The sequence below is a fragment of the Talaromyces atroroseus genome, assembly GCF_001907595.1.
Source record: "Talaromyces atroroseus strain IBT 11181 chromosome Unknown scaffold_12, whole genome shotgun sequence".
NCBI classification, from domain to species: domain Eukaryota; kingdom Fungi; phylum Ascomycota; class Eurotiomycetes; order Eurotiales; family Trichocomaceae; genus Talaromyces; species Talaromyces atroroseus.
This window is the reverse complement of record NW_017971444.1, coordinates 346,125-370,396: the sequence shown is the minus strand read 5'-3', so window position 1 is coordinate 370,396 and position 24,272 is coordinate 346,125. Positions and strand designations below refer to the sequence as shown.

The 24,272-nt window shown below is 48.4% G+C and overlaps 6 protein-coding genes across 6 annotated transcripts; 3 read left to right on the top strand and 3 right to left on the bottom strand.

Moving 5' to 3' along the window:
- Positions 1-200: 200 nt before the first annotated feature.
- UA08_07817 (hypothetical protein) lies at positions 201-2,743 on the bottom strand (the record flags this gene model as incomplete). Its single annotated transcript, XM_020262709.1, has 4 exons — positions 201-332; positions 408-1,107; positions 1,185-1,871; positions 1,935-2,743. 4 exons carry the CDS (start codon positions 2,741-2,743, stop codon positions 201-203), a joined length of 2,328 nt encoding a protein of 775 aa, XP_020116896.1.
- A 2,059-nt stretch (positions 2,744-4,802) lies between these two features.
- Positions 4,803-5,561, top strand: UA08_07816 (hypothetical protein; the record flags this gene model as incomplete). Its single annotated transcript, XM_020262708.1, has 2 exons — positions 4,803-5,295; positions 5,350-5,561. 2 exons carry the CDS (start codon positions 4,803-4,805, stop codon positions 5,559-5,561), a joined length of 705 nt encoding a protein of 234 aa, XP_020117078.1.
- A 1,017-nt stretch (positions 5,562-6,578) lies between these two features.
- Positions 6,579-10,067, bottom strand: UA08_07815 (hypothetical protein; the record flags this gene model as incomplete). The annotated part of the gene is made up of 1 exon (XM_020262707.1): positions 6,579-10,067. The coding sequence occupies one exon, from the start codon at positions 10,065-10,067 to the stop codon at positions 6,579-6,581; it is 3,489 nt and encodes a 1,162-aa protein (XP_020116902.1).
- A 1,981-nt stretch (positions 10,068-12,048) lies between these two features.
- On the top strand, positions 12,049-13,198 carry UA08_07814 (hypothetical protein; the record flags this gene model as incomplete). The annotated part of the gene is made up of 3 exons (XM_020262706.1): positions 12,049-12,124; positions 12,189-12,830; positions 12,894-13,198. 3 exons carry the CDS (start codon positions 12,049-12,051, stop codon positions 13,196-13,198), a joined length of 1,023 nt encoding a protein of 340 aa, XP_020116904.1.
- Positions 13,199-15,556: 2,358 nt separating this feature from the next.
- UA08_07813 (hypothetical protein) lies at positions 15,557-16,921 on the top strand (the record flags this gene model as incomplete). Its single annotated transcript, XM_020262705.1, has 3 exons — positions 15,557-15,723; positions 15,812-16,049; positions 16,121-16,921. 3 exons carry the CDS (start codon positions 15,557-15,559, stop codon positions 16,919-16,921), a joined length of 1,206 nt encoding a protein of 401 aa, XP_020116903.1.
- A 2,587-nt stretch (positions 16,922-19,508) lies between these two features.
- UA08_07812 (hypothetical protein) lies at positions 19,509-24,066 on the bottom strand (the record flags this gene model as incomplete). Its single annotated transcript, XM_020262704.1, has 4 exons — positions 19,509-22,327; positions 22,377-23,085; positions 23,142-23,683; positions 23,823-24,066. 4 exons carry the CDS (start codon positions 24,064-24,066, stop codon positions 19,509-19,511), a joined length of 4,314 nt encoding a protein of 1,437 aa, XP_020116899.1.
- Positions 24,067-24,272: the final 206 nt, after the last annotated feature.

Genomic DNA, 24,272 nt, shown 5'->3' with positions numbered 1-24,272 from the left:
TAGATATACGGTTAGGATTATTGCACATATGGTGGTAAATAAGACCGAAATATTAACAATAAGATCAGTCTTATGGCTATAGATTTCGACTAGATACTGTGCCCCTGTAAAGCGCTTCCATTCCCCTCAGTACTGCAGACCACTTGTCCGAAGTAATCGTGCTTATATGTTGAATATTGTAGGAAGTTCAAATCTATCTCTCATGGCGCAGCCCCCGGAACATAATCATCTTCGTTGCCAACCTGCTTCTCAACATGGCAATAAGCACAAAATTTGTGAGAACAAGACGTGCAACTCTCAGAAACGAGATGTGGTCCGTCATGGCAACAGCACTAGAAAAGTTGGTTTGAGCATGAACAATTAGTTGGAAAAAAAAAGACGAGTGGAGAAAAGGATAGAGCACTCACACAAATCACACAAGCTAATTCTTTATCAGACTGATCTACTCTAGGCATCTTGTTTTTCTTCTGCTTGTAGTTATTGGACAGCTGCTTGGCCTCAACATCAGTGTCATCCTCACTCGTCGAGCACACATCGTAGGCTGTAATTTCTTCCCCATTGTTATAATAATCAGACTGCTCAATCTCTTCTGACAGCCTTTTCCTGGGCTTTTTCGGCGTTCTATTCGCACTTCGAAGCTTGTCTCTCTTTTTACGAGCCCCCTTCATCGTATGCCCCTTGGCCGGAAGCCACGTTTTGATATTCTCGCCTTTTCGAAAATGCTGTGTTTCGATATGATCAAATCTCTCGTTCCAGGCTTCCACGCCGCGTTTCTCGACGAGCTTGATCTTCTTGCAGAATCCGCACCAGTAGTAGAACTTGGATTCATGGTCATAGGCCCCAATGCGGCTTTTGTCAATCACGCCCTGGACCTTGTTCTCGCTGACGTATGGGTGGGCTTCGTTGAGGTGCTTGATAAACTCTTTTTCGTGGGAGAAAAGTGATGCACACTCGGCGCGTTTCTCGCGAGGGAGAGGGCACCGAAAACATTGGACGTGGTAGTGTTGCATACTCTCATGACGTTTCCAATCAGCCTTGCTGCCAAATTCACCGTAGCAGCCGGCGAATGTGCAGCCGTACGGCCTTTCGTGGCGTTTCTGATGTTTCCTATTTCAGGCAGGGTTAGGAATTTGAACATTGGAAACTGGAAAAACAAAAAGATGGCTTGTGATGGTTATATGTACTTCAACAAAGACTGTCGGTCGAACCATTTGGGGCAGTTCGGACATTTTAGGCCTTCTTGTCTAGCCATCTCCTTATTCTCGAAATTTGCTCCTGGGCTACTGGTTCCTGACTTTGATGATGCTTGTTGCAGAGTCAGTTTCGAATGCATTTGAGATATCACATTGAGGCAAAACTTGGTCTCCTCGTTGGAAAGTTGGCTGATATTGGGCAGTTTTTCCGCAAGCATTCCCGGCACATCTTTTGATATGTCCGCATTGTCGACTGAGGATGTATTCTCGCTCGCATTAAGCGGGGATGGCACTTGATTGCCATTGTTTTGCAATGTTGCTACCGTCAGCGCTTGCATGAGCGCGACTCCTCGCTCGAATGCTTGAACGCTTGGAAGGATGCGTTGTTCCGGGCCTCCGGTTGTCGAATCCATGCATTCTTCGGATATTACGGGATTTAATACGGTTTGCAAGCCTGGCAGTTTTCTATTTGACTGAGTGAACTGGAAGATATCTTCTCTATTTGCCGGGTCATGCTTGTCAAAGATCGGTTCGTTTAGTCGGGAGTTTTCGGGGAAAATATCAAAGTATGTGCCTGGATTGTTTAATGTCTTTGACGGCGTGATGGTATCGACCGTCCTCTCAGCGAGGGACTCAGAAGACTTCTCCTTTTTGCATTTCTCGTACCAATCGCGAGACCTAATATTCACCCATTAGCTAAGAATGTATATAGATAACCATCAGACAGCGGGAGTGCAATACTGAGCTATCAACGCTTGTTGGCTTTCATCGGCGTGCTTGCGGTCGAGATGTGCTTTGAAATTGTCCAGCCTTGGCCACACTTTATCAGGATGCTGGCAGTTTCTGCCAAAACATTTGTATCGGTCGGTCGGACCACAGCGCGGGCTTTTGCTGTGAACGGCTTTACGGTGTCTTTCGAGGTCATTTTTGGTACCGAAGCCGGCGTCACAACCGTCTTCTTCGCATCTGTGCGCCTTTGCATGTCGTGCATCATGCTTTCTGGAGAAGGGTTGAGTCAGCCTAACCATCAGAATGGGTGGAAAGTGAATATGCAATGACTTTTTCTGTGATTGGGTCTTGCCCGTCCATGAACACTTGATGCATCTAAGCGGATCATCCTTCATGAGAGTCGCATACGACGAACCGCTATCCTCAAAGGCACTGGAGAACTCATTTGCACTCGGCACACTCATCAACGACTGCGCATCTCCTCCAGCCTGGCTCCCATACCCAGAATCAGGATATCCACTGACTGGACTATACACAGGCCTGCTGAATATATCATTATGGTGGGCATGCTGGTTTGGGGCAATAGAATTCCTTCTTTTGAGAGGATTCCAGGCGTCACTGTTGAACTCAAAAGGGGCCTGGTTATCAGCGGATGCTTCCCAGACATCAAACCTGAATTGATGATGCTTTGGTTTTGCGGTAACAACAAGTATCTCAGCATGCTTCCCAGTAAATTGTAGGTCCAGCAGTTCTGCATGACTGCTCCTTTCATCAGCTCTTTGATTTCCGCTGAGCGCGATAGACTGTCGTTCCTCGTGCATTTTGCATTCCTTGGATGTCGATATCACTGCTAGAAAAATAATGACATCGGACGACTCGTTTCTTCGGCAGGGAGGATTTCAAGGGTGAGAAGAGATGCGGTGAGCCATATCTGAAACGCGAAAGAAACTGATGATTGTGTCCTAAGCAGAGGGCAACATCAGAATTCTCGTGTGACTCTCGAGCCTCTGGATGATCAGATGCCGACGACGACGACGACGACGTCGTCCTACAATAAATAGACGGAGTCGATTCATAGGATAGCACAACTAGCTATGTAACATGATGAAACACCTTGTCATAAATGTGATGAATCTATGGGTTAATGTGACATGATTTATTCGCCGAGCTGTACGTATTTTGACAGGAATGGAAGGTCGATAGTGAAATCAGATTAGCCAGACTAGAATCCCTCGCTTTCTTGGCTTACAAAAGCAGAAAGAAACTGCGAGCAGAACCTCCTTAACTTTTTTGAGGAGAGGCTGTGCTGGCATCGTCTTCTTATAGGCCGACAGGCCAGTCTTAGGACTTCGGTTTATTGTACAAGGCTAAGGGTGATTTTACCCTGCAGTGTGCACCGAGCACCATGCATGGATCCATGATGTGATAATACCGGTCGGACCTCAATTTAGAATAGCTAGCTTACTTTGGGCAAGGCTGTGTGCATAGTACCTAAAGCAAGCATGGATCGCCGCTTTAACGGCATTCTTGGTGCCCAAATGCCTGCTTTACATAGTAGAAATGGTATAATTTCGATTTTTTTTTACCATACGATAATTTTCTATATCCGAGGAGCGTCATAGGAAAATAAGATGTTTACGTACGTCGGTACCTATGTAGGCAAGGTATGGATGGATACAGTGGATATCTACCATCGTAAGAAACGTTATATATCTTTGCTCAGAGGATCAAATTTACCGAGTAACGACGCCACCTGCAGGCCTCCTTCCATCTAGCTAGTCAAGCCTCTGTTTGAGGACTTATCCCATATGGCCAGTGCATTGTGATTGCGGGCTGCTTTCAGCCTATAATTGAATAAGCGCCCCGGGTTCATGTAGCACGCCCCCCCTTCCTGGCATGGACTTCGTATATGAGAAGCGATACTATGCCGTGTATTTTCGCCCAAACAGAGCAGGGACCTAAGATTGGAGGGGTTGATGATTGATTGATTGAAGGAAGGAAGGAAGGAATGAAATGAATGAAATGAATGATTAAATGAAAGCGCCAAAATACTCACCAACCCAACAACTGCTATCATTTGGTTCACTAAGCTTATTGAGGCCTGACTGATTCCATGGACACAACTAAGTAAAGAACATTTTTTAAATATCTCAGATCAGACGGTTGCTGGTGCCCAAACAAATCTATGAAGATGATAACATCCGTTTGTTAGGGCTTGGCCGCCAGAACCCTAACTCAGCGGAACCATTAAGTTATGCAGGCTTCTGTATCTCAGCAACGTTTGATCGTTGATATATTATTTCCTGGGCACAGAAGGCTGCTTGGGCTTTATGACTCACCACCTACCTAGGTAAAGCGTATTGTGTTTCATATGGTTCGATAGATATATCATCTTGTATTCTATGGAATGTGCTGGAAGTGTAGTTATGAAGCATATAAGGCTGGAAAAGTACCTCGCAAAACATAAATCTAGAGAATATTCAGTACATCACTACTCTTGAGTGGAACTTCGTTTCTTTCTAGAGCTGTCCTCCTCTCTTCTGCCCGCCCGGGCCTTTCTCTGTTCAATCATTCTCTTCGTCCTCTTCGTTCCCCTTTCCACTCAAGTGAAAGAACCATTACAGTATCTTGAATCTACCTACGAGCCAATTTAACGGAAGCTAGACCGTGGACTTGCCTCTCAACCGACACACAGCCCTGAGCCTCCTCTATTCCGAATGGTACAATCCATTCGACGAAGAGAATTTCCATTCCTGGAGGCCAATCGAATCTAACCCGGACAATATATTCAAGGACTACGGTGCCCAAAAAACATTCACTCATCCATTTCTCCGCCGCTGGGACTATTGTTCAGGCAGTCATCCCAACAAAGAGAACCGCATGCAAGCGCGCGCACCTCGACAACGACTACACACCGGCGCCATTCGCAGCGAAGTGCTCACCTGGCATGCTAAACATCGGAATTGGGAGAATGTCACGCCGTTTATATCTTTCGCATCTTCACTGGCTCGGCTTACGGAGTTCATGAATAGCAGAAACTGGAAGGGTGACTCAACACTAACAGTCGTCAATCCCAACGTGCGAATCGCAAGGGAGCTGCCCATGATCAACATGGGTAGAGAAATGAGGCATTACGGTGTCCCTGATCCGTATGGTCGTGGATACGCTTACTACGACGCCCAATACCTTCTTTTGTGGGAGGTGACGCCTGAGGAAATTGTTGGGCATTGGGATTGGGACGAGCTAAGCCAGAATCCTAACTGGTATGAAGAGGAAGTTGTGCCGGCTTTTCGGGCGCATGATCAACGGTTCTTGGAAGGGACGAGCATTCAGGATGCGTTTGACTTGTCGGCCATGCAGGGTGCACTGCCTGGTAAGTTCTATAATTATGTATATGAATTGTTCTATAATTCTAATCCGGACCTAGGACCGGGTGCTCATGGTGATGATGATGACGACGACGATGGCCACAAAGCTGACCGGGGCGCATCACCCAGTGAGACTAGTCATTCCGGTGACTCAGAGTCTGCCTCTGAGTCTGTTTCTGGCACTGGCCCCAGCTCGGACGAGCAGACAGATGAAGTAGAGGCATCTAAGGATGAAGAGGCAAAGGCAGGCGACCACACACAGTCTAACTAACTACAGTAGTAGTTAGTCATTCGAACGAAAGACAGAGAGTCAATGAACTAACTGCATTTTTCAATTTTAATCATTTACTAGAAACAGCCATTAAGCCTTGCCTTATTCTGAATTGAACTGAAATGAAAACACATCTCCTGATCTTCCGTTGAACGTAAGAGCCTCGCTAAGCTCGTTCATATAGTTACAGCCTTGTATGAACCATCCAATTCCCATCTCTCTCCCTCCCCCTTTCAAAAGAACGCATGATCTCTTCCCTGGTCAACCGGCACATCCCGACTCAATACTACGCCGTACGCTAATTACCTAGTACCAAAGACGTAATACTACTGATTACCAGATACCAAGTAATTTAAAGCAGCGAGACCTCGTCGGGGCCAAAACGGTACTAGTAAGATTCCTTCGGCATGTCCGGGCAAAACTCTTTTCCTCAGAAATCCCTTATGTAGGCGCTACGCTACGTACTGTAACTAGCTATTTTGTACATCATCGCATATGCAAATTCTTTTTACTCATTATCCTTTCTTCTTTTGGCATGTGTACAAGGAACGCATTATGCTTCTCGGGTTTTCCGTGATTTAACTAGCTAACTTACGTAGTGAATACTGTTAACTTAAGTAGACTACGCCCTCGTATTTATTATGCATTTAACAAGGCCCAGCCGGCTAGAGCTTGGGTTGGTTGTTGTGGGAGTTGCACCCGATATATAGACTGTACAAGTCCAAAAGGACACCGGAATGAACGAGGCTGTGGGATGGTTTCTTTTATGTATCGTTTCGTATCGTGTTATCTTACATACAGGTCGTAAGGTCATAACATCAATAGCAAGCACAAGAGGAAATCAAGCGTTATATAATGCATGCATGAATAATAAATAGCTCACCCGAAATAATGGAGAAAAGAAAAAAGGAAAAAAAGAAATGAAAGGTTCAGCTGGGTATCGTATCCACATGATCAAATATTATCGCATTAATCAGACCGCAACATGTTGGCAACGCTGAACACACCAAACTGTCATCATTGGAAGTTATATGTGGGTGGATACGTATTGTTTTGAATTTGAGTCAAGTATGCATGCGTATTTGAAGCATCATGTTCTGCTTCAGGGGATGCTGTCATCGGGTAGTTAGGCATTGATGTGCCCTCGTACGTATTCGGGAGAAAATCGTCTAGACCCACACACGTGTCTTGCGGGGATTGATACAGCGGCTCCTGTGGTCCATCAATTCCTATAGTCGAGATTTGTAGCTGGAACGGACTTGCTCCAGGTGTGGGCACATAACTAGAAATAGTAGTCGATTGCGTGGTTGTCATCAAGTGCGGGCTAGGCGCAGGCGGATACGACATGGAATTTCGATGGGCCGGAGTATAATGGGGCTGCAAATATGAAATGGAAGCCGGTGGGTATGTTGTACTTGAAGGGCTGACTTCGATGTTGATCGATGGCGATAATTGCTGAGTGTGGTAGGGCATCATAGGCTGGACCTGACCTCTGCCATCGTCCATTATTGTCGGCTCCCTGATTCGGGAAACATGGGTACTCGAAGCAGGAGTGTTTGAATCTGCTGAACTATATACAGATATTGGAGGCGCTGTCGTGGTTGTAGTTCGATATATATCTGTGGAGGAATGATGATGCTCTTCGGCAAGGTGCAAAATTGGCAAAGCGATTTGTTCCATATGCCGTGCTAGGTGCGTCATTAGTTGCCTCCAATTTTTAGAAATATTGCCGCAAAATCGACAAGGTTCATCCTCAGGTAGATTGCTGGTCTCATGGCGACACTCCTCTACTTGAAGCCAGAGCTTGTCAATTTCTTCTTCCAAATCCCTAGCACTATTTTTGGCGGCCGCATTACCTGCTGACACTTTGGCCCTTTTCGCCGTCGGGTCGGGCTTCGCATGTTCCCGAACTAAGTGCTGAACAAAGTTGTTTTTGCGGTAGCATTTGTGGTCACATTTTGGCATATTACAAACCCACCATTCCAGGTGTCGGTGACGTTCAGTCTCATGACGGACCCAGTCCGCCTTGCGCTTGAATGACATTGGCTCGTTACAATGCGGAAACGTGCACGTAAACGGAGAAATATCTTCATAGATGTGCTTCGTCCAATCGGAGGGCTTCTGGAACTTTTTCACCTTGAAACAGAACGTGCATTCAAATTCAGCAGGCAGCCGCTTTACCGGAGGCAACCGTATTCCTTTGGGAAACGTCGCGGGAACAACGGAAACTTCAATAGACTTGTCGCTTTCTTCATCATAGTCATCTTCATCCGCACTATCTTCATGACCCTGTACTTGAAACTGGCAGTAATTTCCCTTGGGGTCCTTAGCATTGGCTCTGGGAGGAAGTAATTTGGCGCGGCCGCCACAGCCAAAGCATCTTTCGTGAGAATTGCAGTTCCCCGCCTGTACTAATGCAGCGTGTTTGTCGTGTTCGTCAATCAACTTTTTATAACGTCGAAGCTGTTCGTGAGCGAAACGATTAAGCAGAGTGGGCTCTAGCCGTGGATCCAAAAGAGAAATTTGCCGTTTGAAACCTTCAAACGTCGGTACAATCTGCTGCGATGATGGTTCCAGCGTCATGAATATACCCTTCTCATCGATGGAGTCGTCATCGTCATCATCTTCGCCGTCAGCTCCCACATACAAGGTCGAGCCATTCAGAGCGGGAAGCCCTTGCGATGGGTTTTGCCTTTGCTCCGCGTTCGATATCGCAAGTGGTTTCAGATCTGGCACCGGCCCGGTACCTTCACTCCTGCTTCGAGATCGGTTCCAAGGAGCTGGACTGAGCGACGCCCTTGGACTTACGGATGGAGTTGCTGATAAAGAGTTATGGCTACCAATACTGGCAGCCATTGTACCGGCACCTGCAATGGCAGCGGCCATAGTACCAGATGGAGTTTTAGATCGAGTCAAGCTTAGCTTAGATGTGACGCTGGACTGCCTCTTGTGGTGGCCGTGGCTATTGGTTTCTGTGTCGAAGCTTGATTGCCGCGATGCTTTCTCAGAATGACGCTTTTTGTCCTTCGAATTGCTGCTACTTCTCTTGGGTAGGTACTTGAGAATGGATGACTTGTTGAGGGAAAGATTCTTGAAGAAGCTGTCTGACTTTAATAGGCTATCAACCTCAGCGTCATTGAGTCGTTTTGATCCCCATGTTCCGACGCGCGAAGCAGTCTCTAGTTGTTTAGTCAAATCATCGTATAATTTCATAGCAGCTCGCGAGCTTTCTGGCTGAGTTTTGATTGCAAGGGGCAATGGAAACTGAGAAGTATCTTTCCATGGATAGGATCGATTGAGTTGACCAGCGAGTGGTTCGTTCGGAATAGTCAGCTCCAGTGGAGGCAGCCCGTCCAGCGACTCCGAACGTGAAGTTTCAGAGGAAGCTTCAAAATCACTTCCTGGATCAGGTTCGTATATAAGCTTCCCGGGTCCCGGTATGCAAGAGTCATCGGGCTGCATTATGCCGAAATAGTCATGCCGGGTTTCAACCGCGCTGACCGCTCGGGGTCTGCCTCGAGGCTGTCCCAAGGGACTAGATTCGTCGCCTATCTCACTATTAGCTGCAGAAACGGAGGCTGACCATATCCGAATATCGACATCCTTTTCAGCACGCTGGCGTTCTTCCTCCAAATCCTTCGGGCTTAGAACAAAGTCGTTGTTACGAGCATAGGGATCGAGACCTGCCTGGCCCGTAGCTGTATCCCGAATCCAAGACCCATCCTCAGCGCGGGAAGGAGAGAAGCTTTGATTGGGATCGCTAATCTCGTGATTCTGGTCAACTCCTTCAGCCTCATCAGGAGACCCTGGAGTGGTAGATAAATGGACAGACGAACGTTTGCTTCCGTGTCCAGCCCATTCATCATCATCCCTTGTTGGAGAGTCTCCACGGTGGACCTGGGATATTTTCACGACGGGACTGAGTGATGGGACTGATGCTGCATGGGGGTCTGCTGTAGACCTGTTATAATTATAAGCCGAGTCCGGTATTGCCAGTCTCGACGGTTGGGGCGTTTGTGGTATCCCAGTCGACATGAGATCTGGTTGTTGCTGAGTAGCATCGGCAGGGACCGGAATAAAGCCCGATTGGACTTGAGCATTGCTAACTAGCTGTGGAGATGCCCTTTGATTCTCGAACCCTTGATAATCGCCCTCTGTCTGTATATTGTGGGGATCCGGAATCAATAGAGCCGTATCCAACCGGCCATCCGTTCCCGACAGCATGTCGCTTAGGAAAAGGCCCGGTTGATCAAAGTTGATAAACTTGGATTCATCAAACGAAGTTTCGTTGTATCCATAACTTTGATTCGGTGGATCGCTGGAAAGTTTACTGTCTGCAGGAGATCTAGACGACAAGCGACTCGGGTGATCAACCGAAGAGGCGCTTGGCGTGTGTTGTTCGAGAGAGAATTCGTCTAGATCAGAAGGCCCGGATAAGTAGGGGTCTTCAAAAGCCTGTTGGTTGAACGCAGCGTGCGGAAGGCCGAGTTGATCGTGGGTGGCCATGATGTGACAAGGCTGAGCAAGCGCTTGCCGTTCTGTAGCGTTATAGTATCTAATATGGGAATACGGTGCGCACCCAACCCCAAAGCGGATAATGGAGTTACGTAGTTACAAGTGGACACGCTCACGACCTGCGGCTGACGACTGAGTACGTCAAAGGAAGGATACGCGCGCTCGAGAGTCAGTCAACGCATTGCCATGACACGGGCAGCACGACTCGATCCGAAGGTGTAAATATGTGTATATATAGAGAGATGTTGGATATGCTTGGAAAGGATCAAGCAAGATGAAGGAAAGAATAAAAAGGCATATAAATGCTATGACGCAGGTACGACAGTCACCGAGTGATTCGACACCGAGTCAAGGAAGAGAGGAAATGAGGCTGAGCTGGTGGAAGTGTGGCGGTGGCCCGCTAATATAGAATTGCGCCGGGTGCTGGAAAAGACGCGGAGCAGTCAATTGACGAGAGGAGAAGAAGAAGAAAAAGAAAAGAACGAGAACGAGAACGAGCAGCTGAGGCAGGCAAGGTTGAGCGAGGAGAGAAGAAAGCACGTCCGTCGTAGATGCCCGCGCGGGGAGCAGCAACTTGGAAGGAGCGCAGGGAGCCAGGGCCTAAGGCATCCTAAAAATGGCCCTAAAGGACCCTAAGAGGCTCCGGCGGCTACTGCTGGTTTGGTACTGGACGGCGGTCCAGCCCGGCCCACGTGATTGGCCAATGGGCCCGATGCCGTGCAGCCATAGCGGTTTCAGGCTGCCTCAGTCCACCAATTCCGTCGTCGGGGACTCGTCAGCCTCTGTCTTGCCATATCCTCGCTGTGTGCCTTGGGTTGTAAGCTCAAGAGCCTTGCTCCTTGAATGCATATTTGTTGACATCACATCGTCTGCCTTGTTTGTCGTGCTGGGCGTGGCTGTGCCGTGCTGGTAGGGGAGGCAGCCTCAGCTGCACCAGAACGCCTCTGATTCGGCCATCGCCAAAGCGTCGGATTATTAAGCAATGCTTGACCGACAGAAGAGCCTCATCGACTCTAGTTATGCCGTGCTGTTCCTGCGTGATGTGCATGAGAAAAGGCGGAAAAGGGTGGTTGTGCTTCCTTTGTCATACTATCTAGTATATTGCTTGAAAGCAATAATGATTATGATGGGACCCTGATTTAATACATAATAGCTATTTGATACATTCGTTATTGTCCAGCATTACCTCGGTTCTTTATGACTCTTCGGCCTTACAAATCATGCACCAAAAGGCAAAAGCAGTCTCATTGGGACTGTTCAGTCTAGGCCAGCAAAAGTATGGAAATGAAACATGCGCTTAACCTACCAGATACCGGACAACATTGCTGCATGAACCAACCAAATATGGGAATTCAAATACGCCCTTACCCAGCGGTGTTGAATTTTGTGCTATGTATCTAGCGCGGAATGAGGGCGATCAGTTGATTGTTTGGCAGCCAGCCCGACGTCGACTATAAGATTCAAGCACACAAATCCTGACTTAACTAATAGTTCTTGACGGAAGTCGATTGATATGTATTCAGAAAAATTCTTTCAAAGATCAGCCCATGCAGTGCTTCGTGAGAAGAGTTTCTTCCATCTGAAGCTGCTGATACTATTTCAGAACTACGTATATAGAACCGCAAATACTAATGACTCCTAGCTTGTTTATCAGTTTTGCTATAAACTAATTTCCAAATGAAATATTTAACAATCGCAGTCTTACAGAGCGCTCTTCAAGAACGTATTCATTCGGGGTTTAGGGCCTAATCCCCGAGTGAGATTGATGACCGCCAATAGCAGCTGCTACAACACCGAGAGTTTCCTGTAAGGGCTCCACGTCTGGGATTACTGTATTTTTTCAACACTCCCTTTCAAGCAGGAAAAGAAAGGTATTTAAGTCTCATTCCAGCCATGTAGAATCACTTTTTTTTCATTCTTTCTTGTATAACTCTCATCATTCAAGGAGTTCACTGCTGTACACATTTCGACCATGAGCCGCTACACGGCAGAATCCACCAGCGAAGAAGTCTGTAGAGATCTCTCAGACAAGATACAAGGAAGCAGAGGTAGGCTATTTCGTTATAATGATAACATGAAGAGAGGAGACATGACTGACTAGAGCGAATGTAGTTCTCATCACCGGCGTCACACCCGGAAGTATAGGAGGTGAGGCAGCGCTACAAATCTCGAGGCAGGCACCAGCCCTCCTCGTCCTTGCAGGTCGGAGAATTGAGAATCTTCGATTGCTCGAAGACGCAATTAGAGCGGGCACGCCGGGCGCGAATACCAGACTTTTGCTGCTGGATCTCAGTTCGCAGGAAAGCGTTCGCAAAGCCGCTGAAGAAGTCAATGCCTTGCCTCAGGGGATAGATGTCCTCATCAACAGCGCAGGTACGATGGCTACACCGTACGGCGTGACGAAAGAAGGGCTGGAGTTGCAATTCGGAACGAATCATATTGGTCATTTCTTGTTCACGAATTTGATCTTGAGCAAGAGACTGCGCCACAATACCACGAAGATGAAGGTGGTTAATGTTAGTAGTTCTGGACATAAGAGGGGCCCGGTTCGGTTTGAGGATCTTGGCTTTGAGGACGGAAAATGCTACGACAAGTGGCAGGCCTATGGTCAAAGTAAAACTGCCAATATGCTTTTTTCGGTATCATTGGCGGAGAAGCTGGGTCCGAGGGGCGTTAAGTCATTCAGCCTTTATCCAGGTCGCATTGTGACTGGAATTGGAAGGCACTTGTCACTGGAAGACTGGGTAAAATCCGGTGTGTTATTCCCACCCCCTTTTTCCTGTTCTTTCGGTAAAAGCTTGCTAACGAGTCAAAAAGGATGGAAGAACAAGGACGGAGAGATCATCCACGATCCAAAGTTGAACTGGAGGACACTGAGTCAGGGAGCTGCTACATTGATCGTGGCGGCTTACGACTTAAGTATCGAAGGTAAGCAGACCCCCTCCTCACATAGTGACACTAGTATTGAGTTTAATGGCGAGCCTATAGAAAGCAATGGATCGTATCTTGTGAATAACCAGATTCATGATGACGACGCGGCCGAGTACGCTGTTGACCCGAAGAATGCAGAAAGGCTGTGGACTGTTAGTGAGGAACTTGTGGGCCAAAAGTTTCGTTATTAAACCGGGCTCCAAAGACGTGTTTCACAGTATACTTGGCGGAACTTTCGTAAATACCACGAAGCTACCACTGATCGTCCAATCTCAAAATCCGCTGTGCGGCTGAAGAAGTTGCCGCTACTAGTATATTAGTCCCACGACCCATTCCCACACATCCTGCATAGCATTGAGAGATACGGTTGGCAAAGCGATGGGAGAGCGTCTCAGCTCTTTCAAGTCTGTTCTGCAGGCTTCTTGGACTTGTGTACTGTGCGAGAGCGCGTAGCGCTTTGGTCATAGAAGTATAGACTGCCACCATGCCTAGCCAATAAAGTACCACAAGGGGTATACTAGAAGGATTTGTAAAATTTATCGTCTCAGACATGCTTTCTGGTGCGTCAACGAATATGGGGGATGTCATAGATTGCAATTCATGGAACCAGGTCAAGAGTTCTCTCTCACTATATGCAGACGTTCGTAATAATTCACTCGCAGATGTTCTGTTGGTTCTCTTCTGTCGCAGAGACCCAATTAGGGGAGTAGTCCGAAACAAGATTTCCAAGAGCCCATCGAATGCATCGGGTGACGACTGCATTTGGAAATCTAGCCTGGGAGTAGTCATGCCTTGGCCGCTGATACATACACGGAGGAACTAAACGCTGTTAGCAACTCACAAGCAACAATCATAGGAATTCTAATGTTACTTCAATAGTGCAAAGCCGACGCAAGTCATGCTTGCTGAGAGCCTGCTGTTGTTGGTAATCTGACTCCCGCGTGAAGTTATAGGCCGCCTGCACATGGATATGCCATGCATTTTCGTCGCTTGGTGGGTGACTGTAAACCTCGTAAAGGGCCAGAATCATACATGTGTGAATCAGGTCGCTGGAATGTTCTATTCTTCTCAATGCGCGAATATATCGCGTGGTTTGAATGTAATAATGCCTAGCACTATACGCGAGTGCGTCATCACGCTGCGAGTTGGCCAAGTAAGTCAGTGTCAGAGCAGACAAGGATGCTTTGACAATCGTTGACTGCGAGTCAAGGAAACTATAGAATGTTTCGACCCAGTAGACCGGTGACTGGCGGGATACTGAACTAGACGCTGTTTGAGGAGGGAGATAGTCATCGAGGAACTGCGAGATGACCAGTGTCTGCCTTTGGTGTGTTGCAAGAGATTGTTCCTCGCGTGCAGGGAGGATGCTGTAATGCGTCAGGATGGTTCTGGCCACTGATAGAAATACTGTCTGCTTACGGCTTCAGGCCCTGATAGTAGCCACCACAGATCCTGCCGGAAGACTGGCATCGGGAGCATTGGGGCGTGTTTTTATCGCACTGCAAACATGTATTTAGTGCTGGTTGCGAGGATAAATATGCAAGGTAGTATCCCGACCTTGACTTTTCTTGCGATACATGTTCGACAGCTCTTAGCAAGCCAGGAGCTCCTTGCCATATTTACAACCAGGCAGGGTGTCTTCTCCGTGTGAGCTACGACGCGCCCGTGATAGTTATCCGGCATCGAACGCCTGAGGCACCCAGGCACCCAGGCACCCAGGCACATACAAATTACAATCACGCCATCCACGCTAAGGCCGGCGCTAAGCCGCATCCAGGGCCTGTCCAGATATAAAGCAGCAGCGCGCCCCCAGCAGCGTCGTTTTTGCTCCTTCCTGACACTCTCTGCCGATTTTGCTGTGGTTCACTATGGTCCATCGTCAATTATGGCTCTTCCTTTCCCCGACCAACCGTGGAGGTTGAGCGGTGACAGCTGTGCGACATATCCAGCGTGCACTTGCGATTTCCGCCCACACAAGGCCCAGTGACCAATGAAAGACGTCCATGCTGTGCTAACTACGCAGTGCGAAGATAGCCCGGCTGTCGGCCGATAAGCTCGGGTGAGCGATGGAAGGAATGCCGTGGGTGATTTTGCTGAGGAATGCCATTTTGCGAAATGATCCCCAAGGCAAAGGGAGAGAAATGTCTGTTGAGATGGAGAAATGACCAAGGAAACAATATTTCCACCCCAGAACGATGCGACCACAATGTCGGTGTATATTTACCGCCGAAGCAAATTCAAGGTGTACGGCGTATGGTACCACACGTGTTCTCCCCAGGCACAATCTGGTAAACCACTGGCAAAACCTTACGAGGCCGCTGTTTTATTTTACCGTACCGGACCTCCCCGCTCACGAGGACCACGCGGACGAATACGTCTGTCATCCTGCACTTGAATCCTGTTTGTCTTGATCACAAAATTGGATAATTACTCAATACAAATCTTTTATCAATTATTCTTTCGCTCGGAATAGCTTCTTTTCATACCATCATTTCCCGATTCCACCTGAAGAGCTCTAGTAGCACGGATCCGTGACAACTTTTTCCAACATGAGCAGACTGGTATCGCACAACTACGCTGCAGTCGTAGTCGGAGCTGGTCCGGCCGGCGTCGCGGTGCTGGGAAACCTACTCGAGTTAGGGCTGAACAAAATCGCCTGGATCGACCCAACGTTCGATGGGGGACGTGTAAACAGTAAATATCGAGAAGTCCCGAGGTATGCTCGTGGCTGTCCTAAAACTAGAGCCATCGGATTAGTATGAAATTCCCCTCAGGCATTCAAGCGCTGACATTAGCTATTCTAGCAATACCAAAGTATCGTTTTTTCGCTCTTATGCTACCAGCGTACAACCATTTCGCAACATCGTCCAAAGCACCCGAACTCCTAATGCTTTTTCGGTTATGAATAAGCTGGATCAGGATGATACGTGCTCTTTACACTATGCTGCCGATATGTGTAAAGATCTTACGGCTGGTTTGCTCAAAATGAAACAAGTCTCTCATTACCGCGGTGAAGTGACAAGTGCCAATTTTGAAGACCATGTAAGAAGCACCTTCTTCGTGTAGCCGCCACATTGCATTTTTGTTAATCGTTGTTTTGAAATCATAAATAGAACTCAACATGGACAGTTCGGATTCGCTTAGCCGATTCCCCTACGTCCAATACCGAAGTATTCGCTCCTCGACTCATTCTGTGCACAGGCTCAGCACCGATAGCAACACCCGCGCAGCCAGTCGTAGCAGACAATGCCATCGAGCAACTTGACCTCGACACAGTCCTGAAGCCAAGCATCCTCCACGAAGCATTGCCCAAGAACGAGCCTGTGACAGTCGCAGTCATTGGCGCATCGCACAGCGCCATCTTAGCAATCATGAACCTGGTTGATCTGGCACGCACCAGCCATCCCAACCTACGCTTGAAATGGTTCACGAGACACCCGCTTCGATATGCAGAATTCATGGATGGCTGGATTCTGCGTGACAACACAGGCCTGAAAGGTCAAGCAGCGGAATTCGCACGCGAACAACTTGAAGATTCGCGCCTACCCGTCTCTGAAGCTGGGCAATTCATTGAAAAAGTCGACACAAGCAAGGGTAAAGAAACGGCAGCTTATGCAAGCCACTTCCCGAATTGCACGCATATACTTTACGCAGTAGGTTATAAGCGCAATCCGCTACCGCGGCTTAGTCGAAATGGCCGTGTATTACTTCTAAATGACGACCACAAACAGCTTGAGTGGGACTCTGGGTTTGGTGGATTCTTGGATGAGCACAAAGAAGTTATTCCGGGCTTGCATGGTGCAGGTATTGCGTTTCCTGAGAGAGTTGCTGATCCCATCCGCAATGTTGAGCATGCGGTGGGGTTTTTTAAGTTTATGAAGTTTTTGAAGAGAGTTACACCTATGTGGATATGATATGACTCTGATTTCCAGATTGTTTCTTCCTTGCCTTTTTCTCTTTGTGCCGGGATAAATAATATTCATGATGGACGTAGTAGCTTTGCAGTTACCTAGTACGACTCAAATAATTTCTCCAAAAGAACCGACAGGCTCTCCTGATACAGTTGCGGCACCTTTCGCTCAATCAACTCAGTTACTCAACTGTTGCAGCGTGAATCCCAGGATGTATTGCCTGAAAAGTAAGGCACTAGTGCGGGAGCACGCCAATACATTTTGATTCAACCAATCAGATTCGGAGCCTGGAACCGAGAAAACGTACGCCTTTGCATACGCTTTTGCAAATTTGCCAACCAAAAAATATTGTTTTCATACCCGGAGAAGCGAAAAAGAAGGTTCGCCCGATCGGGGGCTCGAACCCCGAACATTCAGATATCAATAACACGTCAAGGATAGGTTGATTTCATGACTAAAAGTCTGACACTCTACCGATTGAGATAACCGGGCATGCTTGGCTAAAGATTCTGAAGCTTAAGGAGTCTATATATTAAACTCCGGTCGATTTTGGAACAAATTTGAGCGATCTGTGACGATTTTATTGTCAGTTGTGTGTATATCAAGTTCCGGGCCGAAATAGAGTATAAGTGGGTGGGTACCGCGGATAAGCCCTTGGTTTAAATCGTGAACAAAATAACCCTAAGAAAGCCACCCCCGGCTTTTCTCTTCGCTTCATCTCTTCATTCGTTCTATTTGCTCTTGGAACCACTAGGATGAATTAAGTATGTGAGGGAAAGCAAGCACTGTTAGGACAATATTGAGCAAGCCCTTCTTCCATTATCATGACGTTAGTGATTTATTGCATGAACCAACTGCCATCGCTGTCTGCACGACGGTGCAGTGTGACTTATGCCGGAGCCTCCTCTAAGCCTGACAGGGCTTCGGCCTTATAGTGTGCGTTAAACACCATTTGCGATGCGCTGTAGGTGACGAAATATGGAGCGAAGCGATGTAGAACTATGAAAGAAGAAAGATTTCTGATGACGAAGTGGTGAAGATGATGGAAAGCAGCGGGTATTTATAAAGAGTGAGGGATGTTGGAGGTAAGAGTAGTAATGATTACTTCATTTCGTCTTTTCTGATAGATTTAACAAAAATAAAGATTAGAAGCAGGTGTTTACATTAAAATTAAGCAGAGCTTATTGGGTATCATAGATCAAGAAGTATTCTGGAGGAAGAAAGCTTATAATTGTAGTAAATCTACGGGAGAGGTTCTAACACTTGATGATATCTTAATAATGCTGATTCGTCTCAGGAGCTTTAAATAATGTAAATAATGATGGTATATAGCGGATACGGACACGGGGCAAAGAAAATTTCATCCCACAATACTAATAAAAGCAGATAGGCGCTGCAGAGAAATAGTTTCAATATTTCTACTGTGTGGTATGCGTTCCAGCGTCTTGGTGATTTTTTGCTAAATGTCATAGCTGGAGAGCGGGCGAGTATATCCATGCGGTTCTGTGATTGAACTTCTCTGCGATATTCCTTTTCATTGCCTGCGATGCCTTGTAAATGCTGCTCTTCTTTCTTTGCTGTCTCTGGAAATGCGAATTCGAACTCTTTTCGAGCGGACTCTAGTAGACTGTCGTAGACCTGGCGCTGAGCTCCTGTAAGGCGAACACAGTCGACGCGTCGGTGTTCTTCGAAGAATCTGTCCATAATTGATAGAAAGACTAGAATCCCAGCGAGGCCCAATGCTATATCCCGGATTCCGCCCGGAATAGACTAAGTTTGTTGCAGTCGTTCCGTAAAGTCGTAAGAAAAGTCAAGGTTTGAAAATGATTGATCCATGATAAGTTTCTGGGCATAATGGTAGTCAAGAGACACTAGAGTGTGAAGAACAGTTGCGAAGGCTTGATAGATAGCAAGGTATTGGTATATTGACGAGAAAACAAGCATGGGAGAGAAAAGAAAAAGAAAGGATAAGAAAAACTCTGGGAGGGTATTTATTCTTGGACCTCTTTGTTCCCTAAGAAAAAATTTGTGGAGGCAGTGGCAACACTCTTTGTTTGTTTAGGAACCTTCTAGTCAGGTGCAATGCTTGTCAAATTGTTTGACCAAGAATACAGGCATGGTGAATGCCTGAACAATCCGGCATTATTCGGGAGCGCTGCGTGGTAACAATATTTGACCTACATGTTTAATAGCAGGGGGATTTATTAGAATGCAATTTTCTAGACATCATTAGGTATACAGTCCCAAGAAATCTCAATTCAAAGCAATGCTTAGTAAGAGAGTATGTAAAAGCCCGATCTAGAATGTATAAGTAGCCCTTTGTCCTTGAAGAACATAGTAAACTTATTCAAGACACCTAATCGAGGCTCGCAGATAAATCAACTACTCTTGCATAAAGAATCGAAGCGGTTGAGAAAAGCCAAAAAGGAATGGGCGTTTCTTTTGAGAAGGGACCGCGACCCAAACACGCGTGAAAATCTGCAGAATATAGGAGTTCATAGACAAAGGTCAATTGTTGAGCATCGATTGACTGCATTAGACTAATTTCACCTCACTACAATCAATCATTACATGTTCTCGCCATACATCGCTACCCCGTGTAGAAGGCCGCATCTGGCTCAGACGTTATGCGCACAATAGCCTCGTCCAGCGCCGACAAAGCTGCCAATACCCACTCGCGGTTCAAAAAGTCAAGCCGGGACGTACTATACGCACACCGGATGAACATTTTTTCGTCCCAACGTAAGCTTCCCGGCCACAGCTCCGTCACCATTGGAAAACCAACATCAATCTCCTTATACGGCGCCATCATGTTCTCGTCAAAGTTGAAACCTGGCAGCTCGCGTAATGTCTGCCGACTCGACTCAGGCTGTAGAGCTTGCAGCAGTATCAGCGTATCGAAGCGGTCTGTACCCATTCGCGCGTGAGCTAGTGTCGGGCAAGGCAGTTGTAGGAATGGTTGTGCTTCGTTCCGTTGTGTAGCCAGGAGTGCACAGACCTCGCGATTGGTGATGCGTCGCTGTGTACCGTCATTGTTCACCACGAGACGCAAGGGCAGTGCCGCCACCATTGGTGCCATACAGCGCAGTGAGTCTTGATGCCGCCGTCCGTTCAAGACGGTCCCGAACTGTATGTCCAGGGGGTTGACGCGCTGCTGCTCAGTGAAAGTCTGTGCCAGGACACTGGCCCACGCCGCTTCCACTACCGTGAGCATCGTGTTAGACATGGCCACAGCTGCCTGGGAAAGCTGTCGCATGGTCATGCTTGCCTTGACGCTGAGGCTTCGCATATGTGTCATATTGTACCCTGCTCGTGATCCGGGAAGGAGAGCCTTGGGATTAGGTTGTCGGGACCCTAGTCTACTTCCGGGGACACCTCCGACTCGCCTGGCCCAGAAGGCGACGGTCGACACCCAGTCGTAGCTGAGATTCAACTCGACTGCTCGACGCATGGGCAGGACGTCCACTGGTGGCTTGCAGCCAGGCAGTTCGTACTCAGCGAGGACGGCATCAAACATATACTGCAGCTGTGTTCCATCATAACTGGCATGGAACAATGACATAATGAAGACACAGCGCGCGCGGCTTTGCGACCAGACCCACGAGATAGTGATACCCGGCCGGTCAATGCTCATGGCGGCTTCTGCAGCCAACTGGGCTCCGTTGATTGTTTCTCGCCATAGACTCTCTGGAGCATCAGCATCAGCATCGTCACAGATGATCTCCACCTTCGGAATCTTCGTTGCCGAAGGCGAAAGGATGACCTGTGCAAAAGGCGCCAGGCTATGCACTGCAGGCGTGAAGACCGCACGGAAACAATCATATCGCGGGAGGATGGCGTCGACGGCGCGCTGAAACCGTGCAGGGTCCATGGCGCTGGGCAGCGCGTATGGGAAATGTGTGACATGCGGTCTCCCAATCAGTCGTGTCTTGTCAAAGTACTCAGGGTCAATAGCCAGTGCTAGAAACCTTGTCTGTACGTTTGTCACGGGCAGGACTTGCTCGACCTGGGTGCTTTCCAACCCCAAAGCTGCGAGCGCGGGTGCTCGACAATGGTAGTCAAAGTGTCGGAGCTTGGCCGCTACCGACAGGTCAAATATCTCATCAGCGTCGTCCGCCGCAATTTTGCTAACGTCGATCCCATCTACAAGCGGGCTGGGAGTGCTGGTGATGGCGGTGGTAGAAGTAGTGGCTGCGACAATGTGAGCTTCATTGTTATTGGGGTCGCGAGCTGCTATAGCGTTGGTCAAGTTCCATGTCTCTATACCACCTGATTGCCGGCCATCGATCATCGTATCGAGGCTAGTATCATAGACAGCTTCGTGGACGACAGGAGCAGTGTCGTTAGTTGCCGCCGCAGGATGACTGTTGGCGGCCTCGTGTAGCACTGTGTTTGCTTTTTTGCTACCAGCTCGCCTTTTCCGCTCATCAATCATTTTGATAATGTCATCGACGTGGATAGCGCTCAGGACGTCCTGTATTTCTAATTCAACAATGCCATGATCTTCAAGGTTCTGCAAAAAAACCAGTGAACGCAGGCTATCAAGCCCCGTATCAGCCAGAACGGTAGAATCCTGAATATCAATATCCTCCAGCGCGTCGGCCAAGGCTTCGTGGACAGCAGAAGCCACGTCAATAGACGGCGCATCATGTAGTCGGTCATTTGTGGTTTCGTGTAAAGTGTTGCCGTTTCGCAAGCTCGAGTCCACGGTCATTGAATCTTGGATGCTGTTTTGGTCCGGAAGCACTGCTGTTGTCGCAGACTCTTCGTTGTGAGCAATGATGGCCTCAAGAGCTCTGCGGTCTACCTTGCCGTTAACAGAATAAGGGAGCCTGTCCATAACAAGATACTGCCTTGGCTGCATCCATGTCGGCAGGAATCGTTCTGCGTTTGCACGGCACTGTGCCTCGATCACAGCTTCATCCTTCTTGACATCGCCGGCCCATGGCATTACGCACGCCACCAGCCTGGACTTGAAGACGAGTACCGCCACCTGAGCGGCTACTTCAGCCCGGGAAAGCACGTCCTCGATTTCGGGCAGTTCCACGCGCCGACCATTTAGCTTGACCTGGTCTGAAGTAATGCGCCCGATATAGTCAATCATTGGCTCTCCGTCTCCGGTCCATACAATCCGTACGCGATCACCGGTCTTGTACAAGGGGCCGAATTCTATGTCATGAATAAAAGCTCGCGCGGTCTCTTTAGGCCTGTTCAGGTACCCAGGTGACAGCTGGGGGCTGCTGATCTCCAGTTCGCCAGCTACGCCGAGCGGCGCAAGAACGCATTGTCCGTTTTCTTTGAATTTAGTCTCATCGAGAACAACAAGTCGTGTACCGGGCAATGGAGCACCAAGGACAGATGGGCGTGAATCGGTGTGGCAGATGTGATTTGTGACCGCCACCGTCGCTTCTGTAGGTTCCATATATTTCTACTAAGCGCCGAGGGGGCTCTCTTTCACCGGGCTTCTGCGCAAAATTGTCCACGATACGTTGTCCCATTGGCTCACCACCCACTAGTATTGTATCTAGAGTCGGAAGCCTCTCGGGTCGAAGTAGCATTGCTAGACTTCCTACTGTGAATGTGGCGGTGGCTCGTAGTTCGTGCATAATGCTCTCTGGACTGCTAAGTAACAGCTGGCGCGCTGCAATGCAAACGGTGCCGCCCTTGAGAAGGGGCATGAAGTTGTCCATTAACATGATATCGAATGTCGGTGCCGACATGATCATCCAGCGTAAGCGCGGACCAATTGGTAACCTGGCGGAGCTCGAATCCCAGGCGCGTAGATATGCTATTGCATTGCTATGACACGTAATCACACCCTTGGGAGTTCCAGTCGATCCACTCGTGTAGATGACATATGCCGGATCATCCTGGCTGATCTGGCGTCGCGATAGAGGGGCGGCGCTCGTCAGCAACACCGAGCGGCCTCGTAAGCAGGCAAAGGGGTTGTGAAAGTCAATCCAGACGATCTGCTCAAGGCCTTGCTTCATGTTAGGCCCGGGTATATTGGCCAAGCATCGCTTGAAGTGGTCTAATACAAGGCTGTGTATTTGCATCATGCACATATAGCTGGCCGTAATGAGCCGCACCGTTGGGGTATCCACTGCTGCTTCTGATTGCGACGGCGGGCGGCCATTGCTGCTGGGGTCGAGACCAGTAGTAGCATCCTTTGACCCGCTGCCATAGCGCCGAATTCTTGCGACAGCTCGACTATATCACCTACTGGGTGGTCGTCGAGGTTGGTTCTGCTTTCCCATTGTTGCCAGCAGCCCTCCTCTAGCTCTTGCAGCTGACTTTGTATCTGTGATACCAGACAGGTAAGCTGCAGGCTGGTCTGAGAAGAAGAAGAAGAAGAAGAAGAAACTTCTTTATAGCTGTTTGAATGTGGATAGATGTTGATGTTGATCTGTTGGGAAGAAGGATCTGCCGGAGCCAGCAGCAGGACGGGGTTGGTGGAGGATTGCTGTGGTGAGGCACCCGCTCGGCCTAGTCTTTCATCTTCCAATGCATGACTGTGCTGCAGCCACGCGAACTGATCCAAGCCATTGTCGTACTCGGGACCAGCAGTCCCATATGTCTCCTCCGGGCAGCAATTTTGTTGCTCAACAAAGGAGTACATACCGAAGGGGTCGTCTATTATAGCAGATCCCGTTATCAAGGGGTCCAAGTTCCAGTCCGGCGATAGGGAGCGGTAAGCGGACTGGGTCGACAATGAGGCCGATGACGATTTAGAAGTCAGTCCTGGTGTCCCACTGGCCCCAAGCACTGCAGCATCTCCAAGGACAGGGGGGTTCTGGATGGCTACCAGGGCCCGTGGAGGAAGCGTCGTGGTCGAGGTGCGGGGTTTGTTACTACTCTGTCTTTTGGGTTTCGAGGAGCTTCTCCGGCTGAAGAGACATGGTACCTTCGCTCTGGCGCATCGCGCAGATAGTAGAGCCGCTAGGTACGGTGCATTTCAGTTTCTGCAGGCGGCATCGGTCGCATGATAGCCTCATGGACATGGAAGCAGCAGCGGGCGTGGGGCCCTCGATGCCACTGTCTTGACAAACATGTCGGTGATGTTCTAATTGCTGCTCATGTTGATCTTCCTGGATCCCAGGCTGCGTCTGGAGCCCTCCATAGGCGTCGAAAACGTCCGAGTCGTCCATCACGACAGGAGGTTAGGAATCATGTATTCCTGTTCGACGAGACGACGCTAGAGAAAGCCAAGGCACGCCTTGTGTGTGTGTGTGTGTGTGTGTGTGTGTGAGTATGCCAAGGCACACCTGGTGTAGCATATATAAGTACAGAGAAGGGATACCCAGATTCCGACTGCGTGGTGCTGATTACAGGAAGCTAGCCCCCACGTGCGGAA